The following is a 21506-nucleotide window of genomic DNA, read 5'->3' as shown; positions in this document are numbered from 1 at the left end:
TAATGGGCAGGCCCCCTCCGAGGCTATTTTGTAGAGACGTGGTTAGGAGCAAATAGAATAATATTTGTGAGATTATTTGGTAAATAAATAACATATCATACAAATGTACAGACAGATCTGACTGGTTTTAATACTGAATTTATGGTAGACTTTTTACAAAGTAGAACATTACTTAGTATCACTTAAAGAAAATTATATAAGCATTAATAAATCTTTGAGGAAAGGCTTCTCATCATTGTTAGGTCATAGAAAATAATAGTGAGTTAACAATTTTATTTGGGTCATTCTCTTTCAGGATAATTTAATGGATAATTCCCATCGGTTATTTTGCCGTGTCCCATTTTGCTCGCAGTGTGCTGCCTTTTACCATGTCATACACATTTTAAACTTCTGCTGCCAGCATTAGTCTTTCCATTTTCAAGATTTTCTCTACTTATGGGTATAGAGTTTGTGCACAAATAAAATTTGTTGCTTGTATTCCTAATTGAGAAATGCTAAATTTCTAATAAATGTAGTGAAAGGTGTATTTTAAGATATTCCTCACCTCAATCCAAATTCATGAGCCTCTTGCTCTTCTTTCTTTCAAACTCCTGCTGTCGATTTTTAACTATTAATTTTGTTTCTGAGCTTCTGGGGTAGTGATTTACATTTGAAAAGTTTTGGAAGTTAGAAGATTTTAAGGCATCCAAAGATGTGTAGATAGGTTTTATTTTAAAAATGCGTTGCTTTGATCCAAAGATGTATATCCATGGTTAGGAATGTGGCTCAGTGATAGCATGCTTGCCTAGAATGTGTGAGGCCCTGGTTCAAGCCCCAGTACTATTTAAAAAAAAAAAAAGTCTACCAACCCAATAATTTATATCCACGAACATCTGTTAGCTCTTTGTGGGTTCCTAGGCTTTATAAGTCTAATGCCTTGCAGTTTTGGACTTCACGTTTAGAAACTGTCCGAGCAGCCCTTGTTTTGGATGACATTATTTCAAATAGTACATGTGCAAAGGCTGTTCTGTGTTTGGCTCAGGGAACCTAAATGCAAATTTATATGTAGACATGGAAACTTTCATGTACGAACTTGGTGGCAGCGTCTGGAGATGCAGCTTAGGAGTAAGTGCTTGCCTCATGTGCGCAAAGCTCTGGGCCAACCCCTAGCAACACCTAAAGAAAACAAAACAAAATAACTAATGTAAGGTTTCTTTATAGTCTCTGAACAAATAGTATAGTGACTTTAATTTTGTAAAAGTTTTTTTTTGAGTACTGGTGTTTGAACTGGGGTTACAGTAATGCTCTAATACTGAGCTACAGCAGCCCTGGTAACTTCTGTCTTAAAAGGTAGCTTTATACCAGAACAGTTAGACAGTGAAGGCTGCAGGAGTTTAGAGAAGGAAGGCACCATCCAGGCTGGAGGAGTGGAGTGAGAGGTGGGCTGTGGAGGGGAGCTTTGGGATGGCAGGGCTCTGAAGAAGGCACAGGAGCAGGAATATGAACTCCGCTGTGCATCTCCCTCCTTGAGTGATGTAGGCTGCTTCCAGGGGTGAAGGGTATGAGTTCCTAACGAAGTGGCTCTCCTTAAAAATCAAAATTTTCTGGTCGGGAAGATAGCTCAGTAGAATAAGCGCTTCCCTGGCAAGCACAAGGGCCTGAGTTAAATCCCCAGTTCTGAAAAAAAAAAAAAAAAAAAGAAAGAAAGAAAGAAAGAAAGAAAGAAAGAAAAAAAAAAATTTCCTTGGCTTTCAGCATAGTGAGCTAAACTGCTGGCCTGCTTTAGTAACTAATCATTCAAGCTTCTGTTCTACAGGGTGTTTAGGGTCTCACTACTAGATCAGACTTGTAGTGATCCGCCTGTTTAAAGCTTACCAAGGATTGGGATTACAGGCATGCGCCACCACGCCCAGTCTCAGCAGATATTCTTAACGTATAGCTGTTTCTGACGTGAATGAAAATGTAAAGTCCCAGTGTTCAGTTATCTATTTTTTCTCCTTTAGCACCACCTGGTGAGAGCATGCTTTTAATGACAATTTAGCAACTGCGCTAAGTACTTTTTAGTTGACTATCGTTTTATATGTTATAGGTTGTAATCACAGGATTTCTTTGTTAGGGATGTTGCTTCCCACAGAGTACAGAAAGGCCTTGTGTGTCTGTTCATTGTGTTCCTGCCTCTTATCAGGCCTCTCTGACTGTAGCAACAATCCATTGTTTGTGGATGCTAAGGCACAGTGGTACCAGCTAGCAGCTAGTGCTAGAATGACAAGGAACTTTGGAGAGTCTCCAAAGCTGCTAAGACTTTGTAGCCTAGGATGCTTGTTCTTTCTTCTAGCCACTAACAGAAAAATAGTGGAGAGCTTGTCTTTGGAAGCCTCATAGGCATCATCCGGCCCATGCTCACATTTTCCAGGTGTTGAAGATTAAAAAGCAAGCAAATCACAAAAACAATCCTTGTCACTAAAAATGTACCCTGTAAACATTTCTCTCAAATGGGTACTGTTGTCCAAATTGAAGAACAGGAATGATAAAACATCCATGTTCCATTTCTAGAAAACAGGAAATGAAGTCGGTGTGGGGTTCTTCACTTCACTAAAAAGCTGTTCAGCCCGAGTCTACAGGCTGCCTAACTTCTCAGAGTGGCAGCCTACCTGCCTCTGCATTCAGAGGGTGGATCTTTGAAAGCTTGACTTGGGAGCGTATGTCTTGGCTCTGACATCTGTGATACGGTTTTTGTGAGGAGGTGTGGTCGTGTGAGTTTTGAAGAGTGAAGTGAATCTTGGCTAAATGGATCTTATTCCATTTAAGGACTTAGTTTAAATTTTCAGTGTTAAATCCAATTGTTCGGCATACAAAACCTCACTGAAGTGGGTTTATTCAGCAGAGGAGAAAAAGCACAGGCCTGGGTTCAGATCCCTGTACACACATTTTGCTGGCTGACCAGTACTGACTAGGGACTCAGTTGCATTTAATTTTTTTTTCCTTTATACCTCCTTACCCTAAGGACCCTAAGGAATTTGAAGATTTTCCTGTTCTGTGAGAAAATATTAAAGATTACTTAAACCGAATTTTTCTGAGGATAGGGAAAGAATGCAGTTGGATTTTTCTGCCCTATGGTTTTATATTAAAGGAAAATATACCAATCCCTGGTTCCACCAAAAAAAAAAAAAAAAAGGAAAATATATATTGTTCCATTTAATGTAGTTTTCCTCAAAAACATGTGATTTTTTTTAATAGATCTTGTTTTTTTTTTTTTTTTTTTTCGGTCTCACTGTGCAAGTTCAGTCTGGCCTTGGACTCACTGTGCAGCCCAGGCTGGCCTTGAACTTGTAGCAATCCTCCTGCCTCAGCTTCCAAGGGCTGGGAGTACAGGCATGTGCCATGATGCCCAACCAAAATAGGTGATTTTAATTTCAATTGGGGTACTCACACTAATTTAGAGTTCCTAGCTCAGAATCTTACAAGGGGTCATCAAATTAGATTGAAAAGACACTATAGTGTGTAAAAGAAAGAGTGTAAATCGTTGGGCGTAAATCAGAATCATTTATGTGTCGAGGTATTAAAATATAACTCAAACCATCCTAGATAACAAAGGGAATCTGCGGACTGTACTGAGCAGGGCTTGCTTCTGCCAGTCCATCTTCATTGCCCGCCCCCTCATGTCCCTCCTTGTCTCTGTGAGGGTGCTACTGACTTCCTCCTTTACTGACAGCTCCAGGCTCTTCCCTTGATGTCACAGAGTGACTGTTGCAGCTCCAGACTTCATTCTCATCCTGAGCCAGCAGGGAAAGAGAGGTTCCTTCTTACCTCTAGCTGCTACAGAAGGAAAAGAAAGCATTCCTTTCCCAGAAGGTCTCAGCATGTGTCTCCTTACCTCTCAGGAGCTCTGATTGATTTCTGTGGCCTCCTTGAAATAGTTCCTACTAACTGGCGTTAACATAACATGTGGCTAAGAATGGGGTGGGGGGACAATGAGTGAGTGCCCACAGGCTATTTGGGCTTCTTATTTCAGAAGGAAGAAAGCTCCTAAGAAACAAACCACAGTAGTTACTTCAGCAGTTAATTCAGATTTCGAGCTGTAAGTTAACAAGCCCTCCCCTTTTATTCTGTGGTTATAGAGATCATCCATGTGTCATGTGGACTGGTGGCTGCAGGAGGATTCCAGTTTTGATATTCCATGCTGAGGCTATTCTGACGAAGGACAATAATATCCGAGTAATTGGAGGTAGGTGTCGTCTCTCCAGCAGATGCCAAAGCTGACCATGACCTTAACAACTTTGTGTGGAAAAATTATGACATAGTGAGATGGCCTTATTCCTAGGAGGAGTTGTTGCTTGAGAGAATCTCTTACATTGTTTCCTGCACGTTTTTCTTTGAATTCTCTCCTAATTATGTGTACGTGTTTTGTTTTTAAATTGTGATAATGACATGACTGATTTACCATTTTAACCATTTTGGAGTGTATGCCATATTTATCACATTCACAAGATGCATGTCTACAACCACTGTCTAGTCTGAAGACATTTTCAGCATTCCAAAAGTAAAGCCTGTACCCATTAGAGAGTCACACCCTCCCTGCTCCCCCTGGCCCTTGCAGCTACTAGTCTACTTTGTGTCTCTGGATTTGCCTTCTCCAGAAATTTCATTTAGTTGAAATCATAGACCTTGCGGCCTTTTGTGTCTAGGTTCTTTCACATGGTATATTTTCAAGGTCCATCCATGTGGGAGCGTGTGAATGTGTCCGTTCCTTTTTTATGGCTGGATATTATTCCATTGAATTCACATACAACTTTTTTTTTTTGGAACTGGGGATTGAAATCAGGCCCTTGCACTTGCCAGGCAAGCGCTTATTCTACTGAGCCATCTGCCTGACCCCTGAATTCACATACAACCTTCTGCTTTCCCTACTATTAGGTGACAGACGTTTGTAGTGTTTCTACTTTTGGGCTATTGTTACTATTGGTGCTGTAAAGGATCGTAGACAAATTTTTGCTTGGATATCTGTTTTCCTTTCTTTTGAATATTACCAGAATGGAATTGTGAGGTAATTCTGTTTAACTAAGGAACTGTATGTTTGTCACAGAAGCTGCATCATTTTACATAGCCACCAGGAATGTATATGGGTTCCACCTTTTCCTTAGCCTGACACTTGTTATAGATTGTGAAGTGACACCTCATTGTGATTTCAATTAGCCTTTCCCTGGTGATGAATAGTTTCAGTGTCATCCTTCTTATGCTTGTTAGCTGTTTGTATATCTCTGGAGAAAGGTCTCTTCAGAGTCTTTTGTCATTTTTTAATTTAATTAATTATTATTTTTTTCATTTGTGTGTGTGGTTTTGTTTTTGTTTTTTTTTTCTTGGCAGAACTGGCAATTGAACTCAGACCCTTGCATTTGCCAGGCAAGTGCTTATTCTACTGAGCTATCTCCCCAGCCCCTTCATTTGTGTATTTGGTACAGGGTCTCACTACACAGCTTGGACTCCCCAGCGCTGGGATTACAGGCTCAGCTACCACTGACTCAGTCAATGGCTCAGCATCCCTGGGGGCGGGGTCCACTGTGCTATCTCGCTGGTCCTGGGCAATATTAAAATTAAGTTGTTTTTTTGTGTTGTCAAGTTGTTAAAATACATTCTGGAGATATTAGATCCTTACCAGATGAATGATTCTCCTGTTTTGTGATTTTTTTTTTTTATGCCCTGCATTCTGTGAATTATTCTATGAGCAAAAGCTTTTAATTTTGATAAGATTCAGTTTATCTGTATTTTTCCTTTTGTTTTTTATGTAGTTGATGTCATATCTGAAAGTACTATGTGAGCCAACTATCCCTACATATTTTTCTTTTCCTTTCTCTGTCTTTTTTTTTTTTTTTTTTTTTTTTTGGCGAAACCAGGGATTGAACTCAGGCCCTTGTGCTTGCCAGGGTAGTGCTTATTCCACTGAGCCATCTCCCCACCCTCCCTTTCTCTGTCTTTTTGAGACAGGGTCTTACTATACAGCTCAGACTGGCCTTGAGTTCACTTTGTAGTCCAAGCTCGTCTCAAACTCACAATGCTCCTCCTGCCTCAGCCTCCAGAGTACTGGGATTGCAGGTTTAGGCCACCATGCCCAACAAGCTAACAGTCTTGATTTACTTTGAGTTGATATTCTTATATAATGTTAAGTAAAATTCTACTTTCATTCTTTTGCATGTGGACATAGAGTTGTTGTGGCACAGTTAGCTGAAGATGCAGTTCTTTCCTTGTTGAATGGTCTTGGCCCTACTGGAAATTGGCAGTGTTCTGAGAGCTGTCTCTTTTTCAGAGGTTGTAATGGTGCAGATCAGAAGTGTTACTGGTGTGGAAAAGTCTTACATTGTACAGATCAAATACAGTGAGTTGTTCAATGTATGGCAAACAGTAGGCACTTGAAACTGTGCTGTGCTGTTTACTTGCAAGTTGAACAGGATCTACACTACTTTTAAATGACTTTAAAATCTATCTTCAATAATAAGCCAGGAGCTCAGAGAACAGCCAACTTGCTTTTGGATTTGGAGCTACACCCTCCGCTTGGTCTTTGTGTTTAATCACCTCAGCAGTTTGCTGGTTACCACTTAAAGCGGTACAGTTTCTTAGTTTCTTTGTGTTCTTTGAAGCCTGAGTTAAGGGAAGACTGCTGAAAAACTCCTCCTAAGTGGAGCCGGAGCCAGAATGTCAGTGAGTAAGAAGGAAAGAAGCTCCACAAAACATGCTTCTGTTGTTCTGCTTGTCACATAAAATAATCTACATATCCTATGGTAAGAAGCAGACCCTCTGGTGTTAGATCACCACCATTTATTGGGAAATTATAACCATCAATATTGTCAGTGTTTCTGGAAATTTAAGTCTTTGTTTACTTTTTTCTTTACAGAGTCCCATGGTATAAAAGACAGTAAACTTTTCTTAAATTATGTTTAAAATTTTTGGTTTAGTAATTTTTTTTCCCTTTTATAAAAAGGACCGTGTAAATGACTTTTGCTAATTAGTGCCTCAGTTTTCTGAACTGTTAAATATTCTTGGTTTGTAGCATGTTCTGTGGCTCATAAATAGCCACCATGGACATAAATCTGATCAGATCATAAGCCTGTGGTTAAATCCCCTTGAGAAGTTATTTGGGACACTAATTATCTTCTGTTGATCTCTGTGCTAGAGGCCCATTTTATTTTTTCTGTTTATCTATTGACTATTTCTTAATTCCACTGTTAATAATTTGATGTAGTATGTTTTTTCATACTTGATTTGTGATATATCCTAGGAGCATGGCTTTTTCTTCAGTATAACATTGTTTTTTCCCCCACGTTTTATGTATTTTAAACATGTAAATGAGATTGTATTTTAGAGCCAACAGCTATTTTTTTATATAAAAATGATTGGTTTATTATAGTTCAAATACATAAACTGAACATTCAGACATCTTAAAATTAAAAACAAAAGCTTTATTTTTTTTCCATAATTTTATTGAGAAACAATTAGCAATGAGACAGTAAACAAAAGCTTTAGAAACAAAAGCTTAACATTCAAACAGGAGTATAGTTTACAGAGAACACCCAGAAAGGGAATTTTGTTGTCTAGTCTAGAATATTGATAAAGGTCATTTAAGTGAGAATAAAATGTTTAACCGGCAGTTTTATTCTGGCCAACATGTTAGTTGTGAACATGGTTCCATACCTGAGAAGAAATTACTAGGTAAATCTTCTCAGGCTAACTACAAGACTTGGCCTGTCATTCAGAGGCGGTCATCAAAGCACATAAGCGAGCAAGTAGAACTAAACTGCTCCTCAGAGACAAAAGTAAAAATGTGTCCGTTATAATAATCTTAGCCCTGGAAGAATTCAGTTTTCAGTGTTTTCTCTTTTACCCACTTTGAGAAAGAAACTCAGGAGGAGAGGGGAAAAAAAACAAGAAACAAACTCAAAACAAAACAATCCCCAGCTTAGGTTTTCTTGGAGTCCCAACAGCGATTTTTTTAATTTTTTGTAGTATGAGGCATCTTTAATTTGCCTTTAAATGTGTATGTTTGTTTATATTTTTATAGGCTAGTAATGGAAATATGATCCAAGCTGTGTAGAAAGGAGAAATTAATGTTTTACTTAACCTAATATATCCAAAATTTTTTCCGTATTTTCTCAATATTAAAAAGCCATTAGTAATATTTTACAATTATAGAAATCTCAATCTCACTGAAAATACTTGATCTGTATTAGATTTCATAAATATTACTTTTGAAAAAATAAATCCACTTAAAGTTATTAAAAAAAAAACCAAAAAAAAAAGTTATTCAAACATGTTCTCTAATAACTTCTGTTTTATGATGCCAGAGCTGTGTGCATGGTAGTCATGTGGCTACCGCTGAGTTATACTCTAACCTTGGTTCCTAATAATTTTAAGTATCAACTTTTACATGTAAATTTGAAATAACTGAAGATAATTAAAATTAAAATCTTGGTCATTTGTCGTGCACTCACATTGAAGCACTCATTCATCACATGTGGCCAATAAGCACTGAACTGAACAGCGTAGGTACTTCTCTGATCCCAGGGTCCAGCTGTGCCAGGTTGCCAGTGAAGGGGTTATTCCTGTATTTTAAAAAGCAAGTGTAGCCAGGCATGGTGGTGCATGCTCTAATCCCAGCGTTCTGGGTAGGAGTGGGGAGGATGTGAGGCAGGAGGATTGCTGCAAGTTCAAGGCCAGCCTGGACTACAGAGTGAGTGCAAGGCCACATTGAATTGCATAGTGAAACCCTGTAAAAAAGAAAAAAGCAAATGTGTCAGTTTGGTTTCCTTAGGGACCTTTACTACTCCCTAGGTACTTCCTCATTGATGGTGCCTGGTTTTTATTTGCTTTGCTGCAGTCTGTCCTGGAACGTGTCAAGGGTCCTAGAACTTCAGGTTGCCTCCTGGGGTACTTGTGAGTGATTATGAAAGAGAAAATTGCAGTCTTGTGGTGGAATTAGCCATGTTTATTTAGAAGCTCAGAAATAGGATTACTGGGCAGTTTGCTAGTAATCAAGGAAAGGCCTGCCTGTCTCTGTCTGTCTGTCTCTCTTTCTCTCTCTCTCTCTCTTTCTCTCTCTCTCTGTCTGTCTCTCTCTCTCTCTGTCTCTCTCTCTCTGTCTCTCTCTGTCTCTCTCTCTCTCTCTCTCTCTCTCTCTCTCTCTCTCTCTCTCTCTCTCTCTTTTGATGAAAGAAAACGTGGGGTAAAGTGTTTCCTTGTTGAACATTTGAGTGGGTTCACTTTGCAATTGCATTTTTCTATTGACTTTTTTTTTCTCATTGACTTTCTGTGGGAGAAAAATCCCCAGTGTATTTGTCAGGGTTCTCCAGAGACAGAGCTAACAGAATACAGCAGGAGGAGGTAAAAAGCAGGGCATGGGACAGCTGAAGAGGTCTGGTATAGGGTTGTTGGCACACACAAGTTATGAAGGTTGCACAGTCCCTTTATCTGCTTTCTGCAAGCTGGAAACCCAGGAAAAGTGGGGCTGTTGTTTGAAGGCCCTAGAGCCAGGAGCCAGTGGCGTGGCTCCCAGGGGTAGTGTGAATGCCTGAGAAGCGAGAGTGCCCAGGACAGAGCTCTTCATCTCAGCACAGCAGTCTGGTGGGGAGAGAGCGAGTTGGCCCCCTTCGTGTTCCTTTTGAGCCCTCGGTGGATCAGCAGTACCCACCCATGTTGGGGAGGGTAGTCTGGTTTACTCAGCCCCCAGTTCAGATGCTGACTTCTGGAGCTGCTCTCCCAGACTCAAAGGGAAATAATGTTTAGCCACAGGCAACCTGTGACCTAGTCAAGTTAACATATAAAATGAACCATGGTAGCCAGACTTCAAGAGAAGCCCGGGAAACTAGGCTTTTATGTGGATTCTTTCAGTTAGGACTTGTAGTGATCCTCCTGTTTACAGCCTCCCAAGTGCTGGGATTGCAGGCCGGCGCCACCATGCCCAGTCTCAGTCGCTGTCTCAGCACACCCCAGGGCCGGGGCTGGCACGGCAGGCGCAGGGGATCAACCCCTGGCCCCTGTACCTGCTTTCGCAGGTCTTTCACTTTTTAAAAGTTAGTAACTAATCACAAATACAGTCTTACTTCAGAACATATGAATGTCAAACAGGTGCTACCTATAGGCTGTGTCTGGCTTAGATATAATTTATAATACGGCATTGTTAACCAGCATTATTGGACACAACTTGAATATGAGTTAAAAATTCTCAGCAGAGATAGTGCTTTATAGCGTTCCACTCACCTTGCTTGCATTGGGCTACATTAGGCCTTACCAGTTAGAGGTGCTCAAGCACTGCGAGAATGACAGCTGCTGCTGAGGTGGGTCATGCTGCAGTTTTCTTCATTACTAGAAGCAGGAAAAAAATTAATGGCATTAAAATTTTATATTATATAAAGTATGTAATTTACCATGTAGTGCTTTTGGTTTTTTTTTTGAGGGGGGTTGGTACTGGGAATCAAACTCAGGACCTCACACTTAACAGGCAGGTGCTGTGCCACTGAACTCTATCCCCAACCCTAATACTGTGTATTAACTATTTTACTGTACGTTTACTTTTACTACGTAAAAATAACTTTATGTATCCACAACTATTTTGAAGCTTCCTGTACATTAACTGAGTGTTCACTTTGTTTTATGAAATAGTTTGAGCATTAGAGAAAAAAATTTTTTTTGTATTTTAGGGAAGGGTCTACAGGGTGTTCGGGGTCTCACTACTAGATCAGACTCGTACTAATCCGCCCATTTCCAGCCTCTCAAGAGCTGGGGTTACAGGCATGCGCCACCACGCCCAGTCTAAGCATTAGAGAAATTAAAGAAGCATCGATGATCACAGGAAGGAAATGGTAGAGCCAGGTTTAACTCTGTCAGCTTGCCCCAGGGACCTGCTTTCTGTTCTTACCCCATCTCTGCCGTCCTCCACCTTCCTGACTGCCTCCCCATACCCTGACCCGAGAGGCAGCGGTTGGGGATGGTGCACAGATCAGGCACTACTCTTGTCTCCCTCAGGAACGATACAGTCAATGAAGCCATGTGCTTCACGTATACAAAAATGGAGATGTTAGTAATCATAGTTATAATGAAAGGAACTGATTTTCCTTCACTAAAATTAGACCAGCTGCACAGATGGTGCAGTGAACACACAGAGTGTGTACTCTCGTCCTGCTTGCACCAATTAAGACATTTTGCTGTGTTGCTTTCTCTGTCTCTGAACCCCTGCAGAGTTAGGGCAGAGAATCCTTGCCCTAATGTTATTCAACAGGCATCTCCTGAGAGCAAGAGCATCTTCTGTAGAACTACGGTAAAATTGTTTTCTCTGATCCACAGTCTATGAATATTTTCCTCATTGCTCCAGTTTTCTTTCATGGTTGTTTTGTTTTACTGTTGTATCTGGGATCCAATCAAAGATTACATTGAGTTGTCATAATTCTTGGTTCTTACTTAGTCCATAGCCATTTACTAGACTTATTTCATCTTCTGTAACATTGAGTTGTTAAAAGATTTTTAGATTAGCTGTCTTACAGATATCTTTAAATTCTCTTGATATCCTTGTCTACATTCAGATTCTTAACAATATGTAGGGATATCACTTAGTGACATTGTATTCTCAGCACATCACTTTTGGAGGCACATAATGTTAATTATTTTGCCCTGTTGGTGATGGCACATGTCTCAGTTGCTTTTTCTTTGCTGATTCAGAGTTATGGAGTGAGAGGTTTAGTTTGGCTTATGTTTCAGCCCACTGAGTCTTGTCTGAATGACTTATATTTTTGTAAAGTGTTGAGTTTCCATTTCTCTCCTTCCTTCTGGGTTTACTAGCTAGATTTTCTGTAACCAGTGGTTTCCTTTTTCTGGTAGGCAGAGGAATAGTTCACTGAAGAAATTTACCTTCTACTTTTCAGAACCTGTGAATATGCTATCTTACAAGGCAAAGGGGAATTGAGATTGTAGATGTAATTAAAGTATGTAATCAATTGAATTTAGGATAAGAAGATTATCAAAGAAGGCCCAGTGTAATCATGAGAGTGTTGATATAGAAGAGAAAGATAGAGAGTTGCCACATGAGGAGTAGGAGCATAATTGTTGGCTTCATAGATGGAGAAGAGGACTGCAAACAAAGGGATGTGGAGCCTAGAAATGAAGTAAAGTGGGAAAGATTTATGGAGAATTTTCTTGTCTCGGAGTGAATCCATGCACAAGTGACCTGTAAGTTTCTTTATATGCTGCAGCTTGGACCGAAGGTGAGATACGAGATTAGGGCATGGCAAAGCTGGCTGGAGAAGTAGGCATGACCTGTTAATTACAAAGATCCCAGAACATATGTGCAGGACAGCTTCCAAAGTCCTGCACATGCACTTCTCATGAGAACTCTTCCAGGTTTTCAGTAGAATGGCCTAACCTGACATTATTAGCCTGAGGTGTTGGGCCCCAGTGCTGCCTCTCAGCATCCATACTTGGAAATTCTCACATTTCCTTGAGATTTGGACTGCATAAAAGACAGCAAGCTCTTGCTATCCCAACTTTCTTCATGGTGGCTGGCCCTGCTCTCTCCAAGGGGTCCTTTCATTGTGCTTTCTCTTTTTATTCAGCCCGAGCTCTATGCAAAGCCAGTTTCTCCCTCATGCTCCACTTTTTCTTTCTCAAAGTTGTCTGCTGCTTTTGTTTGTTTTGTTCAGTCCTTTATTCTAGACACAGAGAACTTGCAGTCTTAACTCCAGAAGATTAGGTGAACAACCCAGGACCCAGTAATTTTAATTGGCACTGAAGGGGCTGCCTGATAACAAAAGGAGCAGCCCAAGGATGAAACCAGAAAGGCTGCTGGCTCACCAGATTCTGCAAGCAAAGAAGGAGTAAAACTGCTCAGCTGCAGAAATGTGCTAACATTTGTGAAGAAAGAAGCCCAGCAGATAGACCTGTTCTGTGGTCTTGAGACCTAATTAGGAGTTAGTTTGGCTGATTGTGAAATTATCAGGGTGTATGGCTCCTATTTATCCTTCTGTTCTTTTCCATTTTAAAACCATCATATCTGTAGTTAGTGTTCTATGCTGAACTGACATTGTATTTTGTGAACAAATAATTTGTTTCTGTTTTGTTGGTCCACAGATGAAGAGCAGGTTTTCCCCAGGGGAAATCATACCTTTGCTTTATTTAGATGATGAGAGTTGGGGGTGGTTTTGTTATTGTGGTATGTTTTGTTACTGGAGTTTGAACTTGGGGCTTTTACTCTGAGCTATATACTTACTCTATTTTTTATTTTTATTTTGAGGAAGGACCTTGCTAAGTTTCCCAGGCTGAGGTTGGATTTGCAGTCCTCCTGCATCAGCCTCCCAGAGTGCTGGGATTCCAGGTGTATGTGTGTTACACCCAGTGAGAATTGTGAGTTTTGAACTGGTAAATTTAGATGAAATTTTAAACTTAGACTTTGTGTTGCGTGTATCTTGCATGTGAGAGGGAGTGTGAATCTTGGGGTCTTGAATGTGGACCATGGTAAGCCTCCCCATGTTTACTTCCTAATCTTTAAGCTTGTGAATGAATATATCACCTTACATGGCAGGAAGAATCAAAGTTGCTGCCCAGATGTCTTTAAGACAGGATTATCCTGGATTCCCCAGGCACATGCAACATAATCACAAGAGCTCTTCCAAATGGAATAAGGAGGTAGAAGAGACCAGAGCAGGACTAGAAAAACTAGACCTGCCATTCCTTCCTGTGACGATAACGGAAGGAAACTGTCAGTCACAACTGCAGCCACTAGACTGGAAAAAGAGCACAAGTTCTATTCAGCCTTGCAGAGGGAGCATAGCCCTGTCAGTGCCTTGATTTTAGCCTTAGTGAGAGATTAGTGTTAGCCTTCTGACCTGAAGAACTATAATATGATAAATGTCTGTTCAAGCTATGGAATTTCTGTTAATAGTAGCAGAAGAACACAGGTATATCTTCCCAGGGTGTTGTCATGGATTCTTTTATAAGTAAGCACATTATAAGTCTGTCACTATTTTCCGCTGGGAAGCTGATGGAGGATTGAAATTCCAAGTTCAGCCTAGTGAGACCCTGTCTCAAAAATAAGTTATGTCTATATTGCCTCAAATTTGTCTATTTTTGACATGTACCCAATCAACTTTGGAGTACTTCCCTGTGTGTTGTCATAGCAGGATGTTCCAGGTCTACCTAGTGTGTTCCTCTCCAACTTGAAATCAGAACACGTATTCTTAAGCAGTGTCCAAGGTGGAGGCCATGGGTTATACAAATTGGCAGGCAGCCCAGGGACTGAATCCAGCCAGCACATGCAGTGTGTTCACCGGTTTTCCACTGACATTCTATTCTGCACCTAAGAAAACACAGAGTCTGCACTATTTCTCTTATAACCGTATTTCAGCAGCAACACATGAGTGATGGCTCATTGGGAAAAGCCTGTAACTGGGCTTTAGAAGCTTAGCATGGAAGAATTACCCAGTGTGCAGAATGTCCAGTTTGCGCCAGGCTTTCTACTTTGCAGAGTCTCTGCCAGGCTGGACAAGGAGCAGCAGTGATTTATGAATATTTACACATAATTGATAGAAGGAGATGGCTGTCTTTAAACTGTTTTGACAGTGAAAGCTAAATGTTGTCCTAGAGTCTGTCTGTAAAGTCTGTGCTATACTGATTCAGAAAAATTTTTATGTGGAATCCTTGTAAAAAAATTATTCTGTAGGTCTCACTTGTAATTCAGCCTGGTCTTGAACTCACTATGTAACCCAGGCTGGCCTCAAACTCACAGTCCGCCTGGTGAATGCTGGGATTACAGGTGTGTGCCACCAAGCCCAGCATTCTGGAAAATTCTTAGCCAATTTTCTATGTGTAGTAGCACATAAAAATAAATTGAATTTAATAGTCAGGAGTAAATGGTCATCTTTGAGGCTAGATCAAGATCTGGTGTGATTAGACTTTCCTCCCAGACAGGCTCACAGACATCAGGTCCTGCAGGGGCCTTACAGGAGGTGTGCATGGCCGAAGCCTGGCGCTGGCTGAACTGTAGTGTGGGCCTGTCCTTCAGGGGACAGTTGCTGGTCTCCAGATGACTTATGTTGGAGAGCAGAGAGGCCAAGGTTGCCAGGTTCTTCAAGAAAAGCCCCTGCATGCGAAGTTTTCTGTTAATTCTTCCAATTTCAGAGGTTAGCAATGAATTCACTTTTGTTTTTGGAGCACGCAAGGAATGAACAGACTGCATCTGCTGGCAAGATTCAGTCCCTGGGCCGCCAGTTTGTGTAACCTGTGGCCTCCAGCATGGCTGGGGGAGCTTGGGGCCAATTCTCAGTAGAATATTTTAAGGGGATTAAAACAAAATGAGTACAAAGTAAATCAGTTGTACTGAAATGTAGTAATTAAGATGTTTAAATATTTTGGTATATATAATTTATCAGTTCATTGAATAACAGAATATAGTAGAAAGTTTAACTACCATGACTTAAATACTGTGAGAAGTGATATTAACATACCTGATACCTATTGGTAATGGTGTCACAGATACTGTTAGTACTACCCGCTTTGTTACCCATGTTCCTCTTTTTTTTTTTTTTTTTTTTTTTTTTTGTTTGTTTGTTTGTTTGCTTGCTTGGGGTTTTTTTGTCTCTTTTGAGGCAAGGTCTTACTGTGTACTTCAGGCTGACTGTGAACTCATTTCGTAGCCCAGACGGGTCTCACACTTGCAGTGATCTTTTTGCCTCAGCCTTCTGAGTGCTGAGATTACCATGTGCAGCCCTCATTCCTCTTTGAAGGCACTGTTAAATTTTAGATGTTAGTGAAGACAAAGATGTGAATTTTTTTCTGCTGTCCAAGTTTAGTGAATCCCAGAGTCTCAGATATTTGGGTCCCAGATAGCATCAGTTTATTTATTGTAGGCGTATTCATTTTGTTTTGTGGTACATGGAATTGAACCAGGGCTCTGTGCATGATGGGTAAGCGCTGTAATGCTGGGCTACACCGCAGCCCTTTCTAGGATAGTTTTAAAGGTGGCAGTGTAATGTCACTGAGTGTAATGAAGCAAGCCACCATTTTAGAGTATATTTTGTATTTATTGTTAACTTGCAGGTTAATAAACTTGATTCTTTGTTTTTCTTTAGAACGTTATCATTTGTCTTATAAAATTGTGCGAACGGACAGTCGCCTGGTGCGCAGCATTCTGACAGCCCATGGATTTCATGAAGTAAGCTCGTTTTTACTGCCTCACCTGACCTACCCAAAAGCTGAGTATCCTTGCCACATGACTAGTCTCCAGCCTTAGGAAGTACATGGGGCCAATGTTTACTGAGGCAGAAGGGTTTGGTTTTTTTTTTTTTTTTTGCTTGCTCCGAATGCCTTCAGGGCATGACTGGCTGGCTTGAGTTGTAGGGATCGAACCACAGCAACCTGAGCCTGACTGCTTTGTTGAAGCAGCCACTTAAAGAGCTGAGCTAAGGGGCAGGCCCCCAATCAGTGTTTACTGAGGATGTGGAACTCGGATGAAATTTGTTACTGGCTTTACCAGTTTCTCCCTGCAGTACAAGGAGAGCATTTCTGCAGGGCTTTGTTTTTCCTCTTGCTATTCATTCTTTTTGTTTGTTTGTTTGTTTTGTTTTGTTTTTGTGGTACTGGGGATTGAACTCAGGACCTTGTGCTTGCCAGGCAGGTGCTTATGCCACTGAGCTATCTCCCCAGCCCTGTTTTTCCTCTTACTATCTTCTTGGGATTGTGTGAGATGCTGCGTTCTCATATGGAATTGTCTAGTGCCCAGTTAAGGTTTTTAGATTGCAGTCAATAGAAGTGGACTTTGTATAACTTAAACCAAAAGAGATTTGCAGGGAAAATGTGCAGAAGGTGGTAGAATTAGAAGAAAAAGCCGAGAAGTCTGGAGGAGAGAGAGCAGGGCGACCTTGGAGATGTAGGTCAGTAGTCGTAAAGATCATCTTCTCCAGGCATTGCCATGGGCTTCCCTGAGCTCCATTCTTTGTCCTGTGCCCAGAGATTTCTGACTGGATTAGCTTTGGTTCACTGATTATTTCCTTGGAAGAGAGCATGCATAGATGATTGATGTATTCTTTAAACCCTAGGAGTAAGGGTGGGCATGATGGTGCAGGCCTGTAGTCCCAGCGCTCGGGAGGCCGAGCAGGAGGATTGCTGCAAGTTTGAGGCCAGCCTGGGCTAGTGAGACCCTGTCTCAATAAATACATACTTACATACTGAGGGAATAATTCATTCTCCTAATGAAAATCAGGAAAATTGAGATGTTATTATAAAAAGGACAGGCAATATGTAGAACAGAGTTCTGCTACTACAGATGCTTTGAGACCACCAATGAAAGTCTAGTGGCTAGCTCCATATTCCAGGTTGAGATCTGTAGGATTGGGTGACTTTCTGATACCTTTTTTTTTTTTTTTTGGCAGAACCAGGGATTGAACTCAGGCCCTTGCGCTTGCCAGGCAAAAGCTTATTCTACTTAGCCATATCCCCGGTCCCTCTGACACCTTTTTATATTCAGTCTTTCCTCTTTTGTCTCCAGTGCTTGCTATGATCTTATCACATTATAGGAATAGAGTACATAATTGTTGAATGAACAGACAAATGAATTCTAATGAATGAATTTAATCTAAGTTGGTTTGCTGCTTTTAAGTTTCAGTTCTGATTAGTACTTTCTACCTAGTATCTGCAAAGATGTAAGGCCTAACAAAGTTTTGGAGGGCCAACCAAATAACTCAGCAGATTAAAATGCCTGCAAGCAGGCACAGGGCCTGGCGGTTCAATCACCTGGCCTGTAGTGCCGGCCCTGCCCCTGGGGCACGCTGAGACAGCAATTGAAATTGGGTATGGTGACACATGCCTGTAATCCCAGCTCTTGGGAGGCTGTAAACAGATGGATCACTACAAGTCCGATCTAGTAGTGAGACCCTGAACACCCTGTAGATGCTTCCCTAAAATACAAAAAAAAAAAAAAAAGTTTTGGGGGTGGGCCCTAATCTTATACTGTAATAAGAGAGAGTACTGAGAAACATCTACTTTTAAAGAATGGTGGTGGATTTATTTTATTTTTTATAATTTTGGGTGAATGCTTGAAACCATAACCTTCACATTGAGCTCCATCCCCAGTCTATTTTTTTTTTTTTGTTGTTGTTTTTTTGTTTTGTTTTTTTGCAGACTGGAGATTGAACTCAGGCCCTTGTGCTTGCCAGGCAAGCACTTATTCTACTGAGCCATCTCCCCATCCCCCCAGTCCTTTTTAATTTTTGTTTTGAGACATAGAATTAGTTTCCCACAGTGGGCTTGAACTTGAAATCTTCCTACCTCAGCTCCCAGAATGCTTGGATAACGTGTGTATACCACCATAACTGGCATATAGATATAGATATAGATATAGACTTCTTTTTTTTTTTTTTTGAGACAGCATCTTTCTAAGTTTCCAGGCTGTGGGATCCTCCAGCTTTAGCCTCCTTAGTAGCTGTGATTACAGGTGTGTGCCACTATGCTTGGCACCTCTCTCATGCTCTAAATGTGTTGCTGTATGTTCTGTGACAGTTGCTTTGGCCTTACTAGGCTTGCATAATCCCTAGGCCCCCCCTGTGAGCTATATGTGATGCTCTTCCTCGAGAGGGCTGTCTGTGATGGTATTTTGCATTCTGTGTTTCTGTCTGCCCTCAGGTTCACCCAAGCAGCACCGACTATAACCTGATGTGGACAGGATCCCACTTGAAGCCCTTTTTACTTCGTACCCTCTCTGAAGCACAAAAGGTTAATCACTTTCCCAGGTAATGCTCCTGTAGCTGCTTTGCTACAGGTAAAGATAGCTTAGGCTGGACCAGGTAGCCAGCACATAATTGAGTTCTTAGGAGGGGCATCTGATAAAGGGGCCTGCAAAGCAGACTGAAGTACTCATGTCCCTGGGTGCTTACGGGCACTTTGCTAGGCTGTCAAGGCATGGCTGATTTAAAGAGACATTTTCTAGTTCTCATTCCTAAAACAGAGTATCTTTTGTGGATAGGTTTTTTTCCCCCTTCACTTTCACAGTTACTGCTTTTTCTCTTTATGAAAAAAGTAGTATGTTAATTTGATACGTTGTCTGTAGTTGTAAGAATTTCCAGGGTTGAGAACAAATGCACAAAAAAACCTACTAGAAATCCAATTTATAAAGAGCAAGATAAAAGACAATAGATGATCAGTGAGACACCTCAGTAGACCAAGTCCTTGCTTTGGCAAGTGCAAGGACCAGGATTCAGTCCCCACCACCGTAAGCCATGCTGGCCTGGGCTGCATAGTGAGGCCCTGTACCAAATACATTTTTTAAAAAAGACAGTGGAAAGGGGACCAAGAGACAGACAGGGAGGGGAGGAGGGATGAAAAAAGAAATTAAGATATAGAGTTAAGTTGTGCTACACACACACCAATACCCCAGTGAGCATATAGCTATTATGGACATACACGTGCTAATAGAAAATGAAAATTGGGGGGAAAAAGGAGAGAGAAAAGATGAAGTGTATTAGCAAAATAAGAGAACACAAACATTTTGAAAGTTTTTGTGCCACACCTATCTAGATGTGACTTGAGAAACACAGACTCACAAAAATAATTCTGTTAATTCCAAGTGACGATGCACATTGGTTGACAGATTCAGATTCTGAAACAGCAAAATTCCTGAGAAGTGTCATTAATTTGTTTTTGGGGGAAGTTTTGCATATTTGAAAAAAAATTAATTAAAAAACAGCTTATGGTTACCTAGTCCATATTTGTAGACCTAAAGCCAGTGCAGTAATTGCAAAACTGGTCCTGTGTCCCTCCCATACAGAAGCCAAGACAGACCTTAACTTTAGACCAAATGATCTTATTATAGTAAATTTCCAGGTTAAGATCCCATTGAGAACTTTCTATCTTTCCTTATATTTGTAAAGTTTTTTCCTGTTATTTTTCTGAATAGGTTGTTTATGTCATCTGTGCTGTCTTCTAATTTTTCACAAGTTCTAGTTAATTTTAGATGAGTGTTCTTTGTATCACCTAGCAGCTATTGGATCCATTTCTCGTGTTCTCCTTTTGTTTTTAAGGTATCTCTGAATAGTGGGTCTCTAACAGCAGCCGTGTCTTCTGCTGATGCTCATATCTTCTTTATTTTTTTTGTTGGTGGTCAGCTTAGCCCACCCTGGAGGCAGGGCTGGCTTGGCATGTGGTGCCAGGGATTGAACTGAGGTCCCTGCATTTGCCTAAGCAGGTGCTTTAGTCCACTGAGCTATCTCACTGGCCCTGATGCTCATATTTTCAGTAGAAGTTTTAATCTAGATTTCTCTGGAATCTTTTCATGGACTCTTTCTTAATTCTTTGTCAAACTGGTAATTCATTGTTTTTTGGGGGAGGGGGTTTGTACCGGTAGTTGAACTCAGGATCTTACACTTGCTAAGCAGGTGCTGTGCCACTAAGCTGTATCTCTGGCCCCTGTCATTCATCTTTTGTATTGTGATTCTGATGGGTTCTTAATTCTTTCTTTTTTATTCTTATTTTTCTCCTTTGTTCTTTTCTGTTACCTTTATCTAATTTTGTGAGCTAGATATTTGTCTTCCGTAAACTTGCTGATCATTTTCTTTATTATGGTCATTATTTGTTTTATTATAGTTTCTTATTTGGACTCATTGAGCACCTTACTGTGTTTTTAATCTCCTTGGTTATTCTTTCAAATAATTTGGGTGTGTAACTTTTGATTACTTCCCCATTGATTAGCTTTGGGGAGAGTTGGGAGTTTTTGAAGGCATTTTGTTACCTTGTCTACTCATGTTTCTATATTTTTTTAGGGGGTTGACTTTGGTTTGTTGGTGATGATGGTAAAAAGATTTTGTTGCTAGGATGGCGATTTCTTCAGTGTCTGCTTTTCAGTGGCTCACTATAGGTCACTGGCCTTAGTTATTTATATGCTTTTGCTTCTGTCCTAAGATCTGATCATTTCTGTTAATGTGGGAGAGGATATAGTGAAATTGACTCAGCACCTAGTTCTCTGGGAAGGGACCATAGTACTGTTGGTCTCTTATGTGACACATAATCTAGATATTGGTATACAGAGAAAGCCTTATATTAGCAATATCTATGCCACCCTGGCATTAGCCAGTGCATCAGTGACATTAATGGTGTTGAAGACAAACTAGATACTGACATACCATAAGAACCAGTACTGGGCCAGGTGTGGTGGTACATGTCTGTCATTCCAGCACTCAAAAGGCTGAAGCAGGAGGATGAGATCAAGGTTTTTTGAGAAACCTCTCTCAAAAAACAAAAACACAGAACAAAAAGAAAAGGACCAATAAGGCCAGGGTGGTAGATTGGCAGTCTAAACATCTGCCTGGCCAAGCACAAGACCCTCGTTCAATTCCCAGTACCACATGCCATGCCAGCCCCATGCCCTGCTGGCCACTGAAACCAGGCATAGTGGCGCACAGCAAACCTGTGATCCCAGTACTAGGGAAGCTGAGACAGAGAGGATTGCTGTGAATCCAAGCTGCATAGCGAGACCCTGTACCAAATGAATAACTCTTAAAAAAAAAAAA

The 21506-nt window shown here is 40.7% G+C and overlaps 1 protein-coding gene across 9 annotated transcripts in view; it reads left to right on the top strand.

Annotated features, from left to right (window-relative positions):
- Ttll5 (tubulin tyrosine ligase like 5) overlaps positions 1-21506 on the top strand; it is a 316364-nt gene that overhangs the window by 3192 nt on the left and 291666 nt on the right. For all 9 annotated transcript variants that reach the window (XM_023702383.1, XM_023702377.1, XM_023702375.1 and 6 more), the window contains 3 exons: positions 4098-4204; positions 16080-16162; positions 18628-18734. In XM_023702383.1, the coding sequence (XP_023558151.1) occupies positions 4098-4204; positions 16080-16162; positions 18628-18734 (297 nt within the window). The remainder of the gene's footprint in view (positions 1-4097; positions 4205-16079; positions 16163-18627; positions 18735-21506) is intronic.

Source organism: Octodon degus, unplaced genomic scaffold (assembly GCF_000260255.1).
Source record: "Octodon degus isolate 3935 unplaced genomic scaffold, OctDeg1.0 scaffold00007, whole genome shotgun sequence".
NCBI classification, from domain to species: domain Eukaryota; kingdom Metazoa; phylum Chordata; class Mammalia; order Rodentia; family Octodontidae; genus Octodon; species Octodon degus.
Note: the sequence above shows the minus strand (reverse complement) of the source record. Positions and strands in the feature narration are given on the sequence as shown.